Consider the following 24,565-nt stretch of genomic DNA (forward strand, 5'->3'; position numbering starts at 1 on the left):
GATAACCTTTCAGGGGTACTAGCTTGCTTTCTATCTACTCTACCCACCTGCCAGGGTTACCATTCTCACACAACTTTTCTATCTATCTATCTATCTATCTATCTATCTATTCCACTATTCTGTCTGCCGTAATGTGTAAAAAGGGGGACACTTGCTGCTGTAATGTGTAAAAAGGGGGACACTTGCTGCTGTAATGTGTAAAAAGGGGGACACTTGCTGCCGTAATGTGTAAAAAAGGGGATGCTGTCTGCCGTAATGTGTAAAAAAGGGGGACGCTACCTGCCGTAATGTGTAAAAAAGGGGGACGCTGTCTGCCGTAATGTGTGAAAAAGGGGGACGCTGTCTGCTGTACTGTGTAAAAAAAGGGACGCTGTCTGCCATAATGTGTAAAAAAGGGGACGCTGTCTGCCGTAATGTGTAAAAAAGGGGACACTTGCTGCCGTAATGTGTAAAAAAGGTGACGCTGTCTGCCGTAATGTGTGAAAAAGGGGGACACTGTCTGCCATAATGTGTAAAAAAGGGGACGCTGTCTGCCGTAATGTGTAAAAAAAGGGGACGCTGTCTGCTATAATGTGTAAAAAGAGGACGCTGGCTGCTGTAATGTGTAATAGGGGTTCTACCTGGTGTAGTGGCGCTACTGTGCGGCGTAATTTGAATAATGGAGATTACTGTGCATCATTATATGAATTGGTATTATTTTGTGGCCACACCCCTTTCCCGTAAAGCCATGCCCCTATATTTTTGTGCACGCCTACGGCGCGCACTGCCGCCCGATTGCGTTAAGGGGGGGGCGCGCTGATGCCGTTTCTTGCACACAGCGCTAAAATGTCAAGTTACGGCACTGACTGGAATTATACAGCAATATCACTGGAATTGTACGGCAATATCACTGGAATTATATGGCAGTACCACTGGACATATACGGAAGTGTCAGACAGGATGGCACTTTAAAAAAATAGTTCCCAAACAGCACATGATGCAAAGAAGAAAAAGAGGTGCAAGATAGAATTGTCCTTTGGCCCTCCAACCCACCCTTATGTTGTATAAACAGGACATGCACACTTTAACAAACCATCATTTCAGCGACAGGGTCTGCCACATGACTGTGGCTGAAATGACTGGTTTGTTTGGGCCCCCACCAAAAAAGAACCAATCAATCTCTCCTTGCACAAACTGGCTCTACAGAGGCAAGATGTCGACCTCATCCTCATCCTCCGATTCCTCACCCCTTTCACCGTGTACATCCCCCTCCTCACAGAGTATTAACTCGTCTCCACTGAAATCCACCATCACAGGTCCCTGTGTACTTTCTGGAGACAATTGCTGGTCAAGGTCTTCCTGGAGGAATTTATTATTAATTTTGATAAACATCATCTTCTCCACATTTTGTGGAAGTAACCTCCTACGCCGATCGCTGACAAGGTTACCGGCTGCCCTAAACACTGTTTTGGAGTACATACTGGAGGGGGGGGGGCAACTTAGGTAAAATAAAGCAAGTTTGTGCAAGGGCTTTTTCCTGCCAGTATACGTATGAACTGTCTGACATGCCTACTTGGATGCTGTCACTCATATAATCCTCCACCATTCTTTCAATGGTGACAGAATCATACAGTTCTTCGCTGCCGTGCTAACGGGTGTCGGAACTGCAAACGCGCGGTGGGCGCAATGCGCATGCGCGCCGTTGGGCAGCGGCTAGAACAAAGATGAAAATGGTCGCTAGCGCGATCGCAAGAAGATTGACTGTGAGGAGGTGTTCTGGGGCGTCTACTCACCTTTTTCCGGGCGTGGAGATCCGAACGCAGGCGTTTGGAGGGCGGATGTCGGACGTCAATCCCAGGACCTTCGTCGCTGGATCCGTCGCACAGGGTAAGTAGGCCTGACCCTGGTCTTGTTTTGCAGGAAACTTTTTTAGCAAAGCAGGGCTGCACAAGCAATCGCTGCCCTGCTATGCTAAAATACACTCCCCCATAGGCACCGTCTAGTTGATCGCACGAGCAGCAAAAAGTTGCTACGTGCGATCAACTCGGAATGACCACCCATATGCAGTGACAGTAGACATGTCAGTAATCGTTGGCAGGTCCTTCAGTCCGGACCAGATGTCAGCTTTCGCTCCAGACTGCCCTGCATCACCGCCAGCGGGTGGGCTAGGAAATCTTATCCTTTTCCTTGCAGCCCCAGTGATGGGAGAAATTGAAGGAGGAACTGTTGACGGGTCAAATTCTGCTTGAGTTGACAATTTACTCACCAGCGGGTCTTTGCACCTCTGCACACTTGTGTCTTCCGGAAAGAGAGATACAACATAGGCTTTAAATCTAGGATCGAGCTTGGTGGCCAAAATGTAGTGCTCAGATTTCAACAGATTGACCACCCTTGAATCCTGGCAAAGTGAATGAAGGGCTTCATCCACAAGTCCCACATACTTAGTGGAATCGCTCCATCTTCGCTCATCCTTCAATTTCTCCAGCTGCTTCTGCAAAAGCCTGATGAGGGGAATGACCTGACTCAAGCTGGCAGTGTCTGAACTGACTTCACGTGTGGCAAGTTCAAAGGGTTGGAGAACCTTGCACAAGACGGAAATCATTCTCCACTGTGCTTGAATCAGGTGCATTCCTCCTCATTTGCCTATATCGTAGGTGGATGTATGGGCTTTAATGGCCTTTTGCTGCTACTCCATCCTCTGAAGCATATAGAGTGTTGAATTCCACCTTGTTACCACCACTTGCTTCAGTTGATGGCAGGACAGGTTCAGGAGTGTTTGCTGGTACTCCAGTCTTTGGCATGCAGTTGCAGAATGTCAAAAGTGGCCCGCAATTTTTCGGGCCACCGGCAGCATCACTTTTACACCCCTGACATTTTTCAAAAAATTCTGCACCACCAAATTTAATTGTATGTGCAAAACATGGGACGTGCTGGAATTTGCCCAGTTGTAATGTACGCACTATATTGGTTGCATTGTCCGATATCACAAATCCCCAGGAGAGTTTAAGTGGGGTAAGCCAATGAGCGATGATGTCCTTCAGTTTCCTTAAGAGGTTGTCAGCTGTGTGCCACTTACGGAAAGCGGTGATACACAGCGTAGCCTGCCTAGAAACGAGTTTGGATTTGCGAGATGGTGCTACTGATGCCGCTGCTGCTGTTGTTGCTGTGGGAGGCAATACATCTACCCAGTGGGCTGTCACAGTCATATAGTCCTTAGTCTGCCCTGTTCCACTTGTCCACATGTCCGTGGTTAAGTGGACACTGGATACAACTGCATTTTTTAGGACACTGGCGACACTTTTTCTGACGTCTCTGTACATTCTCAATATCGCCTGCCTAGTGAAGTGGAATCTAGATGAGATTTGGTACCGGGGACACAATACCTCCATTAATTGCCTAAATCCCACTGCACTAATGGCGGATACCGGACGCACGTCTAACCCCAACATAAGTGTCAAGGCCTCTGTTATCCGCTTTACAACAGGATGACTGCTGTCATATTTCATATTCCTCACAAAGGACTGTTGGACAGTCAATTGCTTAGTTGAAGTAGTACAAGTGGTCTTCAGACTTCCTCTCTGGGATGACGATTGACTCCCAGCAGCAACAACAGCAGCGGCGGCAGCAACAACAGCAGCAGTAGTCATACCACTCAAGGATCCTCCCGAGGAATCCCGGTTAGGAGAGGACTCGTCAGTCTTGCCAGGGACATGGCCTGCAGAACTACTGACGTTGAGGGAGTTGGTGGTGTGGCTTGCAGGAGCTTGGGTACAACAGGAAGAAGGGATTTAGGCGTCAGTGGACTGCTTACGCTCTTACCCAAAGTTTCACAACTTGACACTGACTTATGATGAATGCGCAGCAGGTGACGTATAAGGGAGGATGTTCCTAGGTGGTTAACGTCCTTAGCCCTACTTATTACAGTTTGACACAGGCAACACATGGCTTGACATCTTTTGTCCGGATTTGTGGAGAAATAATTCCACACCGAAGAGGTGGCTTTTTTGGTATTTTGCCCAGGCATCAGAATGGGCTTCTTCATCCCACGGACAACAGGTGTCTCCCCCGGTGGCTGACTTAAACAAACCACATCACCATCCTCATCGTCAACTGCCTCCTCAGCGCCAGCAACACCCATATCCTCATCCTGGTGTACTTCAACAGTGACATCTTCAATTTCAATATCAGGAACTGGACTGTGGGTGCTCCTTCCAGCACTTGCAGGGGGTGTGCAAATGGTGGAAGGAGCCACCTCTTCCAGTACAGTGTTGGGAAGGTCAGGCATCGCAACCGCTGACACACTTGGACTCTACTTGGGGATTTGTGATACCATCTTAGAACGCACAGTTCTTTTCTGTGCTTTTTCCAGCTTAACTCTGTTCGTTTTTCTAGCTGGAGGATGAGGGCTTCCATCGTCATGTGAAGCTGCACCCCTAGTCATGAACATAGGCCAGGTCCTTAGCCGTTCCTTGCCACTCCGTGTCGTAAATGGCATATTGGCAAGTTTATGTTTCTCCTCAGACCATTTCAATTAATTTTTTTGGGTCTTTTTACATGCCCTCTACTATCACATTGGGCATCGGCTTTGGCTGACAACGTTGATGGCATTTCATTGTCTATGTCATGACTAATGGCAGCAGCTTCAGCACTAGGAGGAAGTGGTTCTTGATCTTTCCCTATTTTATCCTCCAAATTTTTGTTCTCCATTATTTTTCTGGAATTATATAACACAATATGCGGCACAGGAGAGCGTACCCCTACACCTCACAGGGCAAACCCTGTAAAAATTATTTGGATTAAATATTGATAACCCCTTTATTTGGAGTAAATAATATATATCACAGGACAGCACCACTGAATTTATATGGCAGCACCACTGGACTGGATTTATACGGAATTATATGGATTTCTATGGAATTATACGACAGGATCACTGGAATTATACAGCAGGATTACTGAAATTGTATGGCAATATCACAGGAATTATACACCAGTATCACGTGAATTATATGGCAATATCACAGGAATTATACGGCATTATCACAGGAATTATATGCCAGTATTCCGAGAATTATACGGCAATATCACAGGAATTATACGGCAATATCACAGGAATTATAGACCAGTATTACGAGAATTATACGGCAATATCACAGGAATTATACGGCAATATCACAGGAATTATATGCCAATATCACTGGAATTATATGGCAATATCACGGGAATTATACGGCAATATCACGGGAATTATACGGCAATATCACGGGAATTATACGGCAATATCACGGGAATTATACGGCAATATCACGGGAATTATACAGCAATATCACTGGAATTATACAGCAATATCACGGGAATTATACGGCAATATCACTGGTATTATATGCCAGTAACACTGGATATATGGCAGCAGAGGACACCACCACTGTGACTGGTCACTGGACTGATGCTGCACAAGACACTACCCCTGGACTGATGCAAGACAACACAGCAAAACTGCAAGGGACTTATACAGCAGCCAGCAGCACTGGGGACATATAGCAGCAGAGGACACCAACACTGTGACTGGCTGGACTGATGCAGCACAATACACTGACTACACTGGACTGGACTGAGCAGCACAAGACAGCACTAGAATCGCCACCCCACTTTCCCGCCCCCAGACAGACTCTGAGGACAGAGACACGTTCTCTCTACACTCTCCGAGACTGGAGTGAAAATGGCCGCGACACGCGGCTCCTTATATGGAATCCAAATCCCGCGAGAATCCGACAGCGGGCCGATTACGTTTTGCGTCGTTCTGGTTTCCGAGTCAGGCGGGAAAACCCGAGCCTGACTCGGATCCGGACTCGGAAAGGGAGGTTCAGTAGGGTTCGGATCTCAGGGATCTGAACGCGCTCATCTGCACTCCTGCAGAGGAGGAATCCGTAGATATGTTTCCACATGATATAACTGGCTGATAAGCTTGATATAAACTCCAGTATTTTTCTTCAACTGAAAGTTTCACTAGATCCTTTCTAACTGTAATGTAAATTATTTTATACAGTCGTGTAGTTTCCCATGGTCCCTAATTTCCAGGGACATCATTGCATATAGATAATTAGGCCAGGAAGTAATGAAGTCCGAGTTCGCTAACTTTTTTTTAAAGGGGCAATCATGTACAGTATAAGGTTAAACCATGCCTTGTACACATACTTACCTACTTTCTGGCAGCTCTCTCCGGGAGAGAGCTGCCAGGACGGCTCAATGGAGGGGCTGGGAAATGACGAGAGGAGGAGGCGGGGAGGAGGCGGAACGGGGCGTGGCGGAGGAGGGGCAGAGGCGGAATGAGGGCGGGGTTGCAGAGTTACACCGTTAAACCACGCCCCCCGCTCTGTAATGCCGCTATAACCGGCATTTTACAGCAGGGGGCTTGACTATGATGACGCAATTCTTGTTGAATCGCGTCATCTACTGTCTGGACCACCCACTTAACTCTCAAAGTGGGCGGCCGGGCAGGGGGTAACTTAAAAACCGGGAGACTTGTCTGCTCTTCCGTGGGGCCGGGAGGGTCACACGATTTTCGGGAGCCTCCCGGCCATTCCGGGAGAGTAGGCAAGTATGCTTGTACATGATTGCCCCTTTAAGAAAACATCTGAGTCGGGCCGGCATCCCGCACAGCCACCGATCTTGTATTTCATTACATCCTACCCTTAGTCTCTGCCAATATTCAGAAACAATTATTGCTGAGCAAGGACATAGTCAGAGCAGTGGAGAGACTGGCTGGGCCCAGGTACTTTTCAGGGGCATGGCCTAATCAGAGGAGGTGTGGCCATGCACCCATAGAAAAAAATTACGGATTTTTATTTTATTTTAAGCGCTTCCCTGGCCACACTGCAGCCCAGCATACAGCAGCGTGTGCTGGGCTGAGAAGAAAAGCTGCAGCTTCTGCTTCTAGGTAAGGTGGGGGGTGGGGGGGGGGGGGGGGAAGCCCACTGGGCCCCTCCGTCAGACCTGGCCCAGGTAATTTGGACCCTCTCCCCCTCGCCTCGGCGCCACTGGGCATAGTACAACTTCTCTTTTTCTGTATATGAATTTCAATTCCCACTGTCTGTTCTTTTTCTCTGGGACTTTTTAATTTAGTATGTGACGTGAAATCAAAATGAAAATTATTGCATTATAACCAGTTTCACAGCACCCCTAGGCCAATAATTTCTTAGTGAGATAGAGACATGAGACCGAACAAAGCAGAAGAGCTGAAGGCTGCTATTGAAGCATCCGGGTCTTCCATAACACCTCAGCAGTGCCACAGGCTGATAGAATCCATGCCACGCCGCATTGAGGCAGTAATTCATGCAAAAGGGGCCCAAACCAAGCACTGAGTACATATGCATGATTATACTTTTCAGAGGGCCAACTTTTCTGTATTTAAAATCCTTTTTTTATTGATTTTAAATTTTTATGTAATATTCAAATTTTCTGAGATTTGGGATTTGGAGTTTTCTTAAGATGTAAGTCATAATCATCAAAATTCTAACAAATAAAGGCCTGAAATATCTCACTTTGCATGTACTGAGTCTATATAATACAGGTTGAGTATCCCATATCCAAATATTCCGAAATACGGAATAATCCGAAATACGGACTTTTTTGAGTGAGAGTGAGATAGTGAAACCTTTTGTTTTTTGATGGCTCAATGTACACAAACTTTGTTTAATACACAAAGTTATTAATAATATTGTATTAAATGACCTTCAGGCTGTGTATATAAGGTGTATATGAAACATAAATGAATTGTGTGAATGTAGACACTTTGTTTAATGCACAAAGTTATAAAAAATATTGGCTAAAATTACTTTCAAGCTGTGTGGATAAGGAGTATATGTAACATAAATGCATTCTGTGCTTACACTTGGGTCCCATCACCATGATATCTCATTATGGTATCTAATTATTCCAAAATACGGAAAAATCCGATATCCAAAATACCTCTGGTCCCAAGCATTTTGGATAAGGGATACTCAACCTGTATATTAGTTCCACCTTTTAAGTTGAATTACTGAAATAAATGAACTTTTGCACGATATTCTAATTTTCTGGAGTTTCACCTGTATGTCATTAGGGTCAGGGATTCGCTTCTGTTTGTGCACGTTTTAAAATTGGAAGCCACAAGCACTGGTTTTGCCTATTACATTGACCATGAATAATATGAAGCGGTCCTGGACCACCAACCTAGGGCACCCCTGCAAGTGCCCCGTGGCACCCCTGGGTGTCATCACCCAGTATGCTTAAGTCCTGCCTAAAGTACAGCTATGTCAATTCCTAATTAAGAGAGGTTTTGTAAATACAATTATTATGACACTACTTTTCCAGCCGGTGTATACCAGGAATACATTCTGCATCTGTGATGTCCTAAAAAGGTCCATCGAGTGATTGGAGTTGGTCAGATGTTCCACTAGAACTCTATTCATATTTTTCCCAAGATAAGAACCAATTTTTTATTAACTGCAAAACATTTGACTTTATCACCACTACTGTAAAAGAAAAACACTTTCCCCCTCTAACAATTTAATATCGGCAATTTTGGGCCATTTTTTTTTATAGCGGCATTCATTCTAGAAAATTGGGTGCACACGGATGTTAAGCAGAGGAGATAGGCCGGGGTAGAGTACCTAAGAACAAGAGAATGTTAACACAATACAGAACATTTTAGCTCCGCCAAATCCTGCATGACAATGCGCAGGGCGATGACTGCAGAAGCGCTAAACTGATATGTAGCCCATCTGAGCTTTTAAACATTGGCAACAGCACAGAATAGTAATAAGACAAACTTGTGCACATTTGATAAATTATTGCATGGGTATTATCTACCTACTATCCCAGATTATTCTGGGTACTACCAATTCCCGCCCACTTGCTGAAGAAAAGGGTGACATGATTATCACCTTGGCCCCTCCCCACTTCATATTCCAGTGATTCAAGCACCATTACAGTACTTCAGTAAATTGTTCTTATACTAGAGATGAGCGCCTGAAATTTTTCGGGTTTTGTGTTTTGGTTTTGGGTTCGGTTCCGCGGCCGTGTTTTGGGTTCGAACGCGTTTTGGCAAAACCTCACCGAATTTTTTTTGTCGGATTCGGGTGTGTTTTGGATTCAGGTGTTTTTTTCAAAAAACACTAAAAAACAGCTTAAATCATAGAATTTGGGGGTCATTTTGATCCCAAAGTATTATTAACCTCAAAAACCATAATTTCCACTCATTTTCAGTCTATTCTGAATACCTCACACCTCACAATATTATTTTTAGTCCTAAAATTTGCACCGAGGTCGCTGTGTGAGTAAGATAAGCGACCCTAGTGGCCGACACAAACACCGGGCCCATCTAGGAGTGGCACTGCAGTGTCACGCAGGATGTCCCTTCCAAAAAACCCTCCCCAAACAGCACATGACGCAAAGAAAAAAAGAGGCGCAATGAGGTAGCTGTGTGAGTAAGATTAGCGACCCTAATGGCCGACACAAACACCGGGCCCATCTAGGAGTGGCACTGCAGTGTCACGCAGGATGTCCCTTCCAAAAAACCCTCCCCAAACAGCACATGACGCAAAGAAAAAAAGAGGCGCAATGAGGTAGCTGTGTGAGTAAGATTAGCGACCCTAGTGGCCGACACAAACACCGGGCCCATCTAGGAGTGGCACTGCAGTGTCACGCAGGATGTCCCTTCCAAAAAACCCTCCCCAAACAGCACATGACGCAAAGAAAAAAAGAGGCGCAATGAGGTAGCTGACTGTGTGAGTAAGATTAGCGACCCTAGTGGCCGACACAAACACCGGGCCCATCTAGGAGTGGCACTGCAGTGTCACGCAGGATGTCCCTTCCAAAAAACCCTCCCCAATCAGCACATGATGCAAAGAAAAAGAAAAGAAAAAAGAGGTGCAAGATGGAATTGTCCTTGGGCCCTCCCACCCACCCTTATGTTGTATAAACAAAACAGGACATGCACACTTTAACCAACCCATCATTTCAGTGACAGGGTCTGCCACACGACTGTGACTGATATGACGGGTTGGTTTGGACCCCCCCCAAAAAAGAAGCAATTAATCTCTCCTTGCACAAACTGGCTCTACAGAGGCAAGATGTCCACCTCATCTTCACCCTCCGATATATCACCGTGTACATCCCCCTCCTCACAGATTATCAATTCGTCCCCACTGGAATCCACCATCTCAGCTCCCTGTGTACTTTGTGGAGGCAATTGCTGCTGGTCAATGTCTCCGCGGAGGAATTGATTATAATTCATTTTAATGAACATCATCTTCTCCACATTTTCTGGATGTAACCTCGTACGCCGATTGCAGACAAGGTGAGCGGCGGCACTAAACACTCTTTCGGAGTACACACTTGTGGGAGGGCAACTTAGGTAGAATAAAGCCAGTTTGTGCAAGGGCCTCCAAATTGCCTCTTTTTCCTGCCAGTATAAGTACGGACTGTGTGACGTGCCTACTTGGATGCGGTCACTCATATAATCCTCCACCATTCTATCAATGTTGAGAGAATCATATGCAGTGACAGTAGACGACATGTCCGTAATCGTTGTCAGGTCCTTCAGTCCGGACCAGATGTCAGCATCAGCAGTCGCTCCAGACTGCCCTGCATCACCGCCAGCGGGTGGGCTCGGAATTCTGAGCCTTTTCCTCGCACCCCCAGTTGCGGGAGAATGTGAAGGAGGAGATGTTGACCGGTCGCGTTCCGCTTGACTTGACAATTTTGTCACCAGCAGGTCTTTCAACCCCAGCAGACCTGTGTCTGCCGGAAAGAGAGATCCAAGGTAGGCTTTAAATCTAGGATCGAGCACGGTGGCCAAAATGTAGTGCTCTGATTTCAACAGATTGACCACCCGTGAATCCTTGTTAAGCGAATTAAGGGCTGCATCCACAAGTCCCACATGCCTAGCGGAATCGCTCCCTTTTAGCTCCTTCTTCAATGCCTCCAGCTTCTTCTGCAAAAGCCTGATGAGGGGAATGACCTGACTCAGGCTGGCAGTGTCTGAACTGACTTCACGTGTGGCAAGTTCAAAGGGCATCAGAACCTTGCACAACGTTGAAATCATTCTCCACTGCACTTGAGACAGGTGCATTCCACCTACTATATCGTGCTCAATTGTATAGGCTTGAATGGCCTTTTGCTGCTCCTCCAACCTCTGAAGCATATAGAGGGTTGAATTCCACCTCGTTACCACTTCTTGCTTCAGATGATGGCAGGGCAGGTTCAGTAGTTTTTGGTGGTGCTCCAGTCTTCTGTACGTGGTGCCTGTACGCCGAAAGTGTCCCGCAATTTTTCTGGCCACCGACAGCATCTCTTGCACGCCCCTGTCGTTTTTTAAAAAATTCTGCACCACCAAATTCAAGGTATGTGCAAAACATGGGACGTGCTGGAATTTGCCCATATTTAATGCACACACAATATTGCTGGCGTTGTCCGATGCCACAAATCCACAGGAGAGTCCAATTGGGGTAAGCCATTCCGCGATGATCTTCCTCAGTTGCCGTAAGAGGTTTTCAGCTGTGTGCGTATTCTGGAAAGCGGTGATACAAAGCGTAGCCTGCCTAGGAAAGAGTTGGCGTTTGCGAGATGCTGCTACTGGTGCCGCCGCTGCTGTTCTTGCGGCGGGAGTCCATACATCTACCCAGTGGGCTGTCACAGTCATATAGTCCTGACCCTGCCCTGCTCCACTTGTCCACATGTCCGTGGTTAAGTGGACATTGGGTACAACTGCATTTTTTAGGACACTGGCGAGTCTTTTTCTGACGTCCGTGTACATTCTCGGTATCGCCTGCCTAGAGAAGTGGAACCTAGATGGTATTTGGTAACGGGGGCACACTGCCTCAATAAATTGTCTAGTTCCCTGTGAACTAACGGCGGATACCGGACGCACGTCTAACACCAACATAGTTGTCAAGGACTCAGTTATCCGCTTTGCAGTAGGATGACTGCTGTGATATTTCATCTTCCTCGCAAAGGACTGTTGAACAGTCAATTGCTTACTGGAAGTAGTACAAGTGGGCTTACGACTTCCCCTCTGGGATGACCATCGACTCCCAGCGGCAACAACAGCAGCGCCAGCAGCAGTAGGCGTTACACGCAAGGATGCATCGGAGGAATCCCAGGCAGGAGAGGACTCGTCAGAATTGCCAGTGACATGGCCTGCAGGACTATTGGCATTCCTGGGGAAGGAGGAAATTGACACTGAGGGAGTTGGTGGGGTGGTTTGCGTGAGCTTGGTTACAAGAGGAAGGGATTTACTGGTCAGTGGACTGCTTCCGCTGTCACCCAAAGTTTTTGAACTTGTCACTGACTTATTATGAATGCGCTGCAGGTGACGTATAAGGGAGGATGTTCCGAGGTGGTTAACGTCCTTACCCCTACTTATTACAGCTTGACAAAGGGAACACACGGCTTGACACCTGTTGTCCGCATTTCTGGTAAAATACCTCCACACCGAAGAGCAGATTTTTTTGGTATTTTCACCTGGCATGTCAACGGCCATATTCCTCCCACGGACAACAGGTGTCTCCCCGGGTGCCTGACTTAAACAAACCACCTCACCATCAGAATCCTCCTGGTCAATTTCCTCCCCAGCGCCAGCAACACCCATATCCTCCTCATCCTGGTGTACTTCAACACTGACATCTTCAATCTGACTATCAGGAACTGGACTGCGGGTGCTCCTTCCAGCACTTGCAGGGGGCGTGCAAATGGTGGAAGGCGCATGCTCTTCACGTCCAGTGTTGGGAAGGTCAGGCATCGCAACCGACACAATTGGACTCTCCTTGTGGATTTGGGATTTCGAAGAATGCACAGTTCTTTGCTGTGCTGCTTTTGCCAGCTTGAGTCTTTTCATTTTTCTAGCGAGAGGCTGAGTGCTTCCATCCTCATGTGAAGCTGAACCACTAGCCATGAACATAGGCCAGGGCCTCAGCCGTTCCTTGCCACTCCGTGTGGTAAATGGCATATTGGCAAGTTTACGCTTCTCCTCCGACAATTTTATTTTAGGTTTTGGAGTCCTTTTTTTACTGATATTTGGTGTTTTGGATTTGACATGCTCTGTACTATGACATTGGGCATCGGCCTTGGCAGACGACGTTGCTGGCATTTCATCGTCTCGGCCATGACTAGTGGCAGCAGCTTCAGCACGAGGTGGAAGTGGATCTTGATCTTTCCCTAATTTTGGAACCTCAACATTTTTGTTCTCCATATTTTAATAGGCACAACTAAAAGGCACCTCAGGTAAACAATGGAGATGGATGGATTGGATACTAGTATACAATTATGGACGGGCTGCCGAGTGCCGACACAGAGGTAGCCACAGCCGTGAACTACCGCACTGTACTGTGTCTGCTGCTAATATAGACTGGTTGATAAAGAGATAGTATACTCGTAACTAGTATGTATGTATAAAGAAAGAAAAAAAAACCACGGTTAGGTGGTATATACAATTATGGACGGGCTGCCGAGTGCCGACACAGAGGTAGCCACAGCCGTGAACTACCGCACTGTACTGTGTCTGCTGCTAATATATAGACTGGTTGATAAAGAGATAGTATACTCGTAACTAGTATGTATGTATAAAGAAAGAAAAAAAAAAACCACGGTTAGGTGGTATATACAATTATGGACGGGCTGCCGAGTGCCGACACAGAGGTAGCCACAGCCGTGAACTACCGCACTGTACTGTGTCTGCTGCTAATATAGACTGGTTGATAAAGAGATAGTATACTCGTAACTAGTATGTATGTATAAAGAAAGAAAAAAAAACCACGGTTAGGTGGTATATACAATTATGGACGGGCTGCCGAGTGCCGACACAGAGGTAGCCACAGCCGTGAACTACCGCACTGTACTGTGTCTGCTGCTAATATAGACTGGTTGATAAAGAGATAGTATACTACTAATATTATATATACTGGTGGTCAGGTCACTGGTCACTAGTCACACTGGCAGTGGCACTCCTGCAGCAAAAGTGTGCACTGTTTAATTTTAATATAATATTATGTACTCCTGGCTCCTGCTATAACCTATAACTGGCACTGCAGTAGTGCTCCCCAGTCTCCCCCACAATTATAAGCTGTGTGAGCTGAGCAGTCAGACAGATATATAATATATATAGATGATGCAGCACACTGGCCTGAGCCTGAGCAGTGCACACAGATATGGTATGTGACTGACTGAGTCACTGTGTGTATCGCTTTTTTCAGGCAGAGAACGGATATATTAAATAAACTGCACTGTGTGTCTGGTGGTCACTCACTATATAATATATTATGTACTCCTGGCTCCTGCTATAACCTATAACTGGCACTGCAGTAGTGCTCCCCAGTCTCCCCCACAATTATAAGCTGTGTGAGCTGAGCAGTCAGACAGATATATATAATATTATATATAGATAATAGATGATGCAGCACACTGGCCTGAGCCTGAGCAGTGCACACAGATATGGTATGTGACTGAGTCACTGTGTGCTGTGTATCGCTTTTTTCAGGCAGAGAACGGATTATAAATAAAACTGGTGGTCACTATCAGCAAAACTCTGCACTGTACTGAGTACTCCTAATGCTCCCCAAAATTAGTAAATCAAGTGTCTCTCTAATCTATTCTAAACGGAGAGGACGCCAGCCACGTCCTCTCCCTATCAATCTCAATGCACGTGTGAAAAATGGCGGCGACGCGCGGCTCCTTATATAGAATCCGAGTCTCGCGATAGAATCCGAGCCTCGCGAGAATCCGACAGCGTCATGATGACGTTCGGGCGCGCTCGGGTTAACCGAGCAAGGCGGGAAGATCCGAGTCGCTCGGACCCGTGAAAAAAAACATGAAGTTCTGGCGGGTTCGGATTCAGAGAAACCGAACCCGCTCATCTCTATCTTATACATCCTCATAGTTTGCCTGATAGTATACTTCTTACAGTATGTGAAGACTTATGGGCCCTACACACTGGTCGATATCAGTGAAAGATATGAACAATCTCATACAGTTCATTCTACCGTTCTTTCAGTGTGTAGGCACCAGCGATGAACGATGGCCCTAAACTCGTTCATCGCTGGTGACGGCTCGTTTAAACATGCAGGCGAATATAGACAATCTCGTCCATATTAGCATGCAGTGCTATGGAGCAGAGTGATAGGGGTAGTGAAGAAACTTCACTCCCCCCGCCGCCGGGTCGCTCATCTGCCGTATCGGCCGTCGGGTAGCTCGGCGGCGGGTCGCTAGGTGTGTAGGGCCCTTAAGAAAAGAGGTTGTTATTTGGGCCTAATTTCTCTATCATTAGCTCACCTGATGTACTGAAGGCCAGGGAGAGGCATGTGGTCTCGTAAGATGGACACGTCCTTGCAACCAAACCGCAATGTGAGCTACTGCCGATACACTGGGCACATTTCAGACTGAGCACTGCAAGAGAGAAATAGAGAATGTGCAAGTTATAGAGGAGGATAGACAAGGATTGTTATAAAAAGGCGGTACTGTTATTAATGTTAAATGTTATTTATATGGCGCCCAGAACCATAACTATACTTTTTGGTGCCTGTGCCAGAAAGAGAATTGGGGTCCATCCTCTCATCCACCACCCATTTTTCCCATAGAGACACAGGGTGCATGCCTTGTGGGCAAGGGGCATGACAAAATTGCTCCCAGCAAATGCCCATGCTATGATGACCCTTCCCATATTTTATTATATATATTATTCACATTTCTCTGACGTCCTAGTGGATGCTGGGAACTCCGTAAGGACCATGGGGAATAGCGGCTCCGCAGGAGACTGGGCACAAATAGAAAGCTTTAGTACTACCTGGTGTGCACTGGCTCCTCCCCCTATGACCCTCCTCCAAGCCTCAGTTAGATTTTTGTGCCCGAACGAGAAGGGTGCACACTAGGGGCTCTCCTGAGCTTCTTAGTGAAAGTTTTAGTTTAGGTTTTTTATTTTCAGTGAGACCTGCTGGCAACAGGCTCACTGCATCGAGGGACTAAGGGGAGAAGAAGCGAACTCACCTGCGTGCAGAGTGGATTGGGCTTCTTGGCTACTGGACACCATTAGCTCCAGAGGGACCGCTCACAGGCCCAGCCTTGGAGCTCGGTCCCAGAGCCGCGCCGCCGGCCCCCTTACAGAGCCAGAAGCAAGAAGAGTCCGGCAAATCGGCGGCAGAAGACATCCTGTCTTCCACAAGGTAGCGCACAGCACTGCAGCTGTGCGCCATTGCTTCTCAGCACACTTCACACTCCGGTCACTGAGGGTGCAGGGCGCTAGGGGGGGGCGCCCGGAGCAGCAATAGAAACACCTTGGCTGGCTAAAAATACATCACATATAGCTCCTGGGCTATATGAATGAATTTTAACCCCTGCCAGATTTTCACAAAAAGCGGGAGAAAGGCTCCGCCCCCTTCTCGGCGGCCTTTCTCCTCAGCACACAGGCGCCATTTTCCCTCACAGCTCCGCTGGAAGGACGTCTCCCTGACTCTCCCCTGCAGTCCTGCACTACAGAAACAGGGTAAAAAAGAGAGGGGGGCACTAATTGGCGGGTTATTAACAATACAGCAGCTATAAGGGAGAAACACTTATATAAGGTTGTCCCTATATCTATATATAGCGCTCTGGTGTGTGCTGGCATACTCTCCCTCTGTCTCCCCAAAGGGCTAGTGGGGTCCTGTCCTCTATCAGAGCATTCCCTGTGCGTGTGCTGTGTGTCGGTACGTTTGTGTCGACATGTATGAGGAGGAAAATTATGTGGAGGCGGGGCAATTGCCTATAATAGAGATGTCACCCCCTAAGGAGTCGACACCTGAGTGGATGGCTTTATGGAAGGATTTACGTGACAGTGTCAGCTCCTTACAAAAGACGGTTGATGACATGAGACAGCCGACTAATCAGCTGGTCCCTGTCCAGGCGTCTCAAAAACCATCAGGGTCTCTAAAAAGGCCGTTACCTCAGGTGGTGGATACGGACGTCGACACGGATACTGACTCCAGTGTCGACGGTGAGGAGACAAACGTGACTTCCAGTAGGGCCACACGTTACATGATCACGGCAATGAGAGAGGTGTTAAACATTTCTGATACTGCAAGTACCACTAAAAAGGGTATTATGTGGGGTGTGAAAAAAAAAAAAAAACTACCTGTAGTTTTTCCTGAATCAGACGAATTAAATGAGGTGTGTGATGAAGCGTGGGTTTCCCCCGATAAAAAACTGATAATTTCTAAAAAGTTATTGGCATTATACCCTTTCCCGCCAGAGGTTAGGGCGCGTTGGGAAACACCCCCTAGAGTGGATAATGCGCTCACACGCTTATCAAAACAAGTGGCGTTACCGTCTCCTGATACGGCCGCCCTCAAGGAAACAGGTGACAGAAAACTGGAGAATATCCTTAAAAGTATATACACACATACTGGTGTTATACTGCGACCAGCAATCGCCTCAGCCTGGATGTGCAGCGCTGGGGTGGCTTGGTCGGATTCCCTGACTGAAAATAGATACCCTGGATAGGGACAGTATATTGTTGACTATAGAGCATTTAAAAGATGCATTTCTATATATGCGAGATGCACAGAGGGATATTTCCACTCTGGCTTCAAGAGTGAGTGCGCTGTCCATTTCTGCCAGAAGAGGATTATGGACGCGACAGTGGTCAGGTGATGCGGACTCTAAACGGCATATGGAAATATTGCCTTATAAAGGGGAGGAGTTATTTGGGGTCGGTCTATCGGACCTGGTGGCCACGGCAACTGCTGGGAAATCCACATTTTTACCCCAGGTAGCCTCTCAACATAAAAAGACGCCGTCTTATCCGGCTCAGTCCTTTCGTCCCCATAAGGGCAAGCGGGCAAAAGGTTCCTCTTTTCTGCCCCGGGGCAGAGGAAGGGGAAAAAGACTGCAACAGACAGCCACTTCCCAGGAACAAAAGCCCTCCCCCGCTTCTGCCAAGTCCTCAGCATGACGCTGGGGCCTTACAAGCGGACTCAGGCACGGTGGGGGCCCGTCTCAAGAATTTCAGCGCGCAGTGGGCTCACTCGCAAGTGGACCCCTGGATCCTGCAAGTAGTATCTCAGGGGTACAAATTGGAGTTCGAGACGTCTCCCCCTCGCCGGTTCCTGAAGTCTGCTTTACCAACGTCTCCCTCCGACAGGGAGGCAGTATTGGAGGCAGTTCACAAGCTGTATTCCCAGCAGGTGATAATCAAGGTACCCCTCCTGCAACAAGGGAAGGGGTATTATTCCACGCTGTTTGTGGTACCGAAGCCGGACGGCTCGGTGAGACCAATTTTAAATCTGAAGTCTTTGAACACTTACATACAGAGGTTCAAATTCAAGATGGAGTCACTCAGGGCAGTGATCGCAAACCTGGAAGAGGGGGACTATATGGTGTCTCTGGACATCAAAGATGCCTACCTCCATGTCCCCATTTACCCTTCTCATCAAGGGTACCTCAGGTTTGTGGTACAAAACTGTCACTATCAGTTTCAGACGCTGCCGTTTGGATTATCCACGGCACCTCGGGTCTTTACCAAGGTAATGGCCGAAATGATGATTCTTCTTCGAAGAAAAGGCGTTTTAATTATCCCTTACTTGGACGATCTCCTGATAAGAGCAAGATCCAGAGAACAGTTAGTAGTCGGAGTAGCCCTATCTCAAGTAGTGCTACGGCAGCACGGCTGGATTCTAAATATCCCAAAATCGCAGCTGATTCCGACAACACGTCTTCTGTTCCTAGGGATGATTCTGGACACAGTCCAGAAAAAGGTGTTCCTTCCGGAGGAGAAAGCCAGGGAGTTATCCGAACTGGTCAGAAACCTCCTGAAACCAGGGCAAGTCTCAGTGCATCAATGCACAAGAGTCTTGGGAAAGATGGTAGCTTCCTACGAAGCGATTCCATTCGGCAGATTCCACGCAAAAACATTCCAGTGGGATCTGCTGGACAAATGGTCCGGATCGCATCTTCAGATGCATCAGCGGATAACCCTGTCCCCAAGGACAAGGGTGTCTCTTCTGTGGTGGTTGCAGAGTGCTCATCTTCTAGAGGGCCGCAGATTCGGCATTCAGGACTGGGTCCTGGTGACCACGGATGCCAGCCTGAGAGGCTGGGGAGCAGTCACACAAGGAAGAAATTTCCAGGGCCTGTGGTCAAGCCTGGAGACATCACTTCACATAAAATATCCTGGAGCTAAGGGCCATCTACAATGCTCTAAGCCTAGCACGACCTCTGCTTCAAGGTCAGCCGGTGCTGATTCAGTCAGACAACATCACGGCAGTCGCCCACGTAAACAGACAGGGCGGCACAAGAAGCAGGAGGGCAATGGCAGAAGTTGCAAGGATTCTTCGCTGGGCGGAAAATCATGTGATAGCACTGTCAGCAGTGTTCATTCCGGGAGTGGACAACTGGGAAGCAGACTTCCTCAGCAGGCACGACCTCCACCCGGGAGAGTGGGGACTTCACCCAGAAGTCTTCCACATGATTGTGAACCGTTGGGAAAAACCAAAGGTGGACATGATGGCGTCACGCCTCAACAAAAAACTAGACAGGTATTGCGCCAGGTCACGGGACCCTCAGGCAATAGCTGTGGACGCTCTGGTAACACCGTGGGTGTACCAGTCAGTGTATGTGTTCCCTCCTCTGCCTCTCATACCCAAGGTACTGAGAATCATAAGAAGGAGAGGAGTAAGGACTATACTCGTGGCTCCGGATTGGCCAAGAAGGACTTGGTACCCGGAACTTCAAGAGATGCTCACGGAGGACCCGTGGCCTCTACCTCTACGAAGGGACCTGCTCCAGCAGGGACCCTGTCTGTTCCAAGACTTACCGCGGCTGCGTTTGACGGCATGGCGGTTGAACGCCGGATCCTGAAGGAAAAAGGCATTCCGGATGAAGTCATTCTTACCCTGATCAAAGCCAGGAAGGATGTAACCGTGCAGCATTATCACCGTATTTGGCGTAAATATGTTGCGTGGTGCGAGGCCAGGAAGGCCCCTACAGAGGAATTTCAACTGGGTAGTTTCCTGCATTTCCTGCAAACAGGACTGTCTATGGGCCTAAAATTAGGGTCCATTAAGGTTCAAATTTCGGCCCTGTCGATCTTCTTCCAAAAAGAACTGGCTTCAGTTCCTGAAGTTCAGACGTTTGTCAAAGGGGTGCTGCATATACAGCCTCCTTTTGTGCCTCCAGTGGCACCTTGGGATCTCAATGTGGTTTTGGGGTTCCTAAAATCACATTGGTTTGAACCACTCACCACTGTGGACTTAAAATATCTCACATGGAAAGTGGTAATGCTATGGCCCTGGCTTCAGCCAGGCGCGTGTCAGAATTGGCGGCTTTATCCTATAAAAGCCCTTACCTAATTTTTCATACGGATAGGGCAGAATTGAGGACTCGTCTTCAATTTCTCCCTAAGGTGGTTTCAGCGTTTCACCTGAATCAGCCTATTGTGGTACCTGCGGCTACTAGGGACTTGGAGGACTCCAAGTTGCTGGACGTAGTCAGGGCCCTGAAAATATACGTTTCCAGGACGGCTGGAGTCAGAAAATCTGACTCGCTGTTTATCCTGTATGCACCCAACAAGCTGGGTGCTCCTGCTTCTAAGCAGACTATTGCTCGTTGGATTTGTAGTACAATTCAGCTTGCACATTCTGTGGCAGGCCTGCCACAGCCAAAATCTGTAAAAGCCCATTCCACACGGAAAGTGGGCTCATCTTGGGCGGCCGCCCGAGGGGTCTCGGCTTTACAACTTTGCCGAGCAGCTACTTGGTCAGGGGCAAACACGTTTGCTAAATTCTACAAATTTGATACCCTGGCTGAGGAGGACCTGGAGTTCTCTCATTCGGTGCTGCAGAGTCAGGGGCGGAACTGTGGGAGGCAGTGGAGTCGGCTGCCGCCGGGCTCCTGACCACAAGGGGGCGCATCTCCTCCACTGTCTCCCGCAGCCTGAGAACTGCGCTGCTATTGTGGACGGAGGAGCAGTCACTGACACGGAAGCTGCCTCCTGTAGGGAGAGATGGCACTGGCTGCAGCTAGGGGGAGCTCCAGAGCACAGCTCCTCTTCTAGCCAGCCGAGGGAAGCTCTCTGCTCCGTCAGCCTGATGATGAAAGCCAAAGGTAGACACTGTGTGGGGGGTAGCGGAGAGGTGTATTTGGGGGGAAGCACTGTGTTTTGTGTGTGCTTGTTTTTAAGTGAGGTGTGTGTGTGTTTTTAATGAAAGTTGTGCATTCAAGTAAAAGGCATGTGTGTGAGTGATGTGTGTGTGTGTGTGTAAGTGAGAGACATGTGTATGTAAGTGAGAGGCATGTATGTGTGTGTAAGTGGGAGGCATGTGTATGTAAGAGAGACTTGTGTGTGTAAGTGAAAGAGACGTGTGTGTGTGTGTTTAAGTGAATGAGGCGTTTGTGTTTTTTTTATATATATATCTAGTGTTCACGCTAGGTGTCTGCACCTTTTTTTAGACAGATGAATCCCACCCTGCCCGTTTTTGTGCGCCCTACCAACCCGCCGTTTTCTGCCTGCCGTACCCCGCCACGCCGCCAGACCCAGCCGTGCGCCGCCGGACCCGGTAAGCACATGAGAGTCCCCCTGGGCTAAATTAACCTTGTAAGTATTTTGCAGCTGTAAACTTCAATCTCAGTGCTCTCTACCTGGTGCAGTGTGCCTCAGTGCTCTCTACCTGGTGCAGTGTGCCTCAGTGCTCTCTACCTGGTGCAGTGTGCCTCAGTGCTCTCTACCTGGTGCAGTGTGTCTCAGTGCTCTCTACCTGGTGCAGTGTGCCTCAGTGCTCTCTACCTGGTGCAGTGTGCCTCAGTGCTCTCTACCTGGTGCAGTGTGTCTCAGTGCTCTCTACCTGGTGCAGTGTGCCTCAGTGCTCTCTACCTGGTGCAGTGTGTCTCAGTGCTCTCTACCTGGTGCAGTGTGTCTCAGTGCTCTCTACCTGGTGCAGTGTGCCTCAGTGCTCTCTACCTGGTGCAGTGTGCCTCAGTGCTCTCTACCTGGTGCAGTGTGCCTCAGTGCTCTCTACCTGGTGCAGTGTGTCTCAGTGCTCTCTACCTGGTGCAGTGTGCCTCAGTGCTCTCTACCTGGTGCAGTGTGCCTCAGTGCTCTCTACCTGGTGCAGTGTGTCTCAGTGCTCTCTACCTGGTGCAGTGTGTCTCAGTGCTCTCTACCTGGTGCAGTGTGTCTCAGTGCTCTCTACCTGGTGCAGTGTGCCTCAGTGCTCTCTACCTGGTGCAGTGTGCCTCAGTGCTCTCTACCTGGTGCAGTGTGCCTCAGTGCTCTCTACCTGGTGCAGTGTGCCTCAGTGCTCTCTACCTGGTGCAGTGTGCCTCAGTGCTCTCTACCTGGTGCAGTGTGCCTCAGTGCTCTCTACCTGGTGCAGTGTGCCTCAGTGCTCTCTACCTGGTGCAATGTGTATAACGTGCTCTATCTGTCGCAGTGTGTAGGAGGTTCTATCTGGTGCAATGTGTATTAGGTGCACCACCGTGTTGTAATAAAGTGTTTGGCCCCTATTATGAAACAACGCCGCTAGATTTTTGGAGCGCGCCTTCGGCGCGCACTGTCCATGTTTTGGCCCATAGGTATGGGAGCACCAAGCATTATAGTATGTACCTAAGTTTGCCCATCCCTCCCCGTGATCAGCACCCTGCCGTAAAAAAAATCCTACAGTGAACACTAATTATATCGGCACACCACTGCGCCAAAGCATCTCCATCGAGACCTGCTGGCGGGTGAGGGAGCACTGTAGGTGTACTATAATGGTATGCTGGTGTCTGTTTTATTGTAATAACTGACTTGGTGTGCGTCCACTTTGTATGTGTATCTATATTACTACTGGGAAAGGTACCTGAGCACGCTGCTACTGTTCACCCTTAGTGCCGGATAGCTACATATGGTATGTGTGTGTATGTGTATATGTAGGGGGGCACCAACATTTATCATGCCTCCGGGCGACTGGGACGAACTTACGCCACTGTGCAGAGTCATCCGCACTCTCCCGCCCGTTTGGGAGCTTTGGTATAATCCCCATGGTCCTTACGGAGTTCCCAGCATCCACTAGGACGTCAGAGAAAATAAGAATTTACTTACCGATAATTCTATTTCTCATAGTCCGTAGTGGATGCTGGGCGCCCATCCCAAGTGCGGATTGTCTGCAATACTTGTACATAGTTATTGTTAACTAAATCGGGTTATTGTTGTAGTGAGCCATCTTTTCTAGAGGCTCCTCTGTATATCATACTGTAAACTGGGTTCAGATCACAAGTTATACGGTGTGATTGGTGTGGCTGGTATGAGTCTTACCCGGGATTCAAAATCCTTCCTTATTGTGTACGCTCGTCCGGGCACAGTATCCTAACTGAGGCTTGGAGGAGGGTCATAGGGGGAGGAGCCAGTGCACACCAGGTAGTACTAAAGCTTTCTATTTGTGCCCAGTCTCCTGCGGAGCCGCTATTCCCCATGGTCCTTACGGAGTTCCCAGCATCCACTACGGACTATGAGAAATAGAATTATCGGTAAGTAAATTCTTATTTTCACACACACATTTATTCACATTTCACACACACATTTATAGACCACTGCAGGAAAATGAATTTGGACAAAATTCCTCTTTATAAACTTAACTTGAGAGTTTGTTGTTAGTTAAAATACCCTTTATTAAATAACACATTTCAATATACTGCCATGCCCAGGATTCAAACCCATGACCTGTCGCATTCCAGTCAAACACCCTACTCATTTAGCTATTTGATCCTGCATAAAAACTATGAGTATTCTAATATATTACTTGTACTGTCCTTTGTAAAATATAAATCAGCAGATCTATGTAGTGTGCAGCCACTCATGCAATCTCTTGCAGCCACACACCACATAGATCTGCTCAGCTGCAATGCTGATCATCTTTTCACAAAGTGAAAGGTAAGCTTCAAATAGTTAGAATGCTCTAGCTTCCTATGTAAGGTTAGAGAGCTCAATGAGTAGAGTGTCTGACAGCAACACCACAGGCAATGGGTTTGAATCCCGGGTATGTCAGCCTCTTGAAATGTAATAAAGAACAGTGGGGGTCATTCCGAGTTGTTCGCACGCAAGCTGCTTTTAGCAGCTTTACACACGCTAAGCCGCCGCCTACTGGGAGTGAATCTTAGCTTCTTAAAATTGCGAACGAAAGATTCTCTAAATTGCGACCATACACCTCTTAGCAGTTTCTGAGTAGCTCCAGACTTACTCGGCATCTGCGATCAGTTCAGTGCTTGTCGTTCCTGGTTTGACGTCACAAACACACCCAGCGTTCGCCCAGACACTCCTCAGTTTCTCCAGCCACTCCCGCGTTTTTCCCAGAAACGGTAGCGTTTTTTCGCACACTCCCATAAAACGGCCTGTTTCCGCCCAGAAACACCCACTTCCTGTCAATCACACTCCGATCACCAGAACGAAGAAAAAACCTCGTAATGCCGTGAGTAAAATACCTAACTGCATAGCAAATTTACTTGGCGCAGTCGCACTGCGGACATTGCGCATGCGCATTAGCGACTAATCGCTCTGTTGCGAGAAAAAAATACCGAGCGAACAACTCGGAATGACCCCCAGTCATAACAA

General features: G+C 47.9%; 1 protein-coding gene across 1 annotated transcript in view; it reads right to left on the reverse strand.

The window, feature by feature from the left end:
* Positions 1 to 24,565, reverse strand: part of LOC134966030 (urokinase plasminogen activator surface receptor-like) — a 97,894-nt gene that overhangs the window by 35,709 nt on the left and 37,620 nt on the right. Inside the window, exon 2 of the mRNA XM_063942485.1 lies at positions 15,286 to 15,399. Within this exon, the coding sequence (XP_063798555.1) occupies positions 15,286 to 15,399 (114 nt within the window). The remainder of the gene's footprint in view (positions 1 to 15,285; positions 15,400 to 24,565) is intronic.

This window comes from Pseudophryne corroboree, chromosome 10, assembly GCF_028390025.1.
Source record: "Pseudophryne corroboree isolate aPseCor3 chromosome 10, aPseCor3.hap2, whole genome shotgun sequence".
NCBI lineage: Eukaryota > Metazoa > Chordata > Amphibia > Anura > Myobatrachidae > Pseudophryne > Pseudophryne corroboree.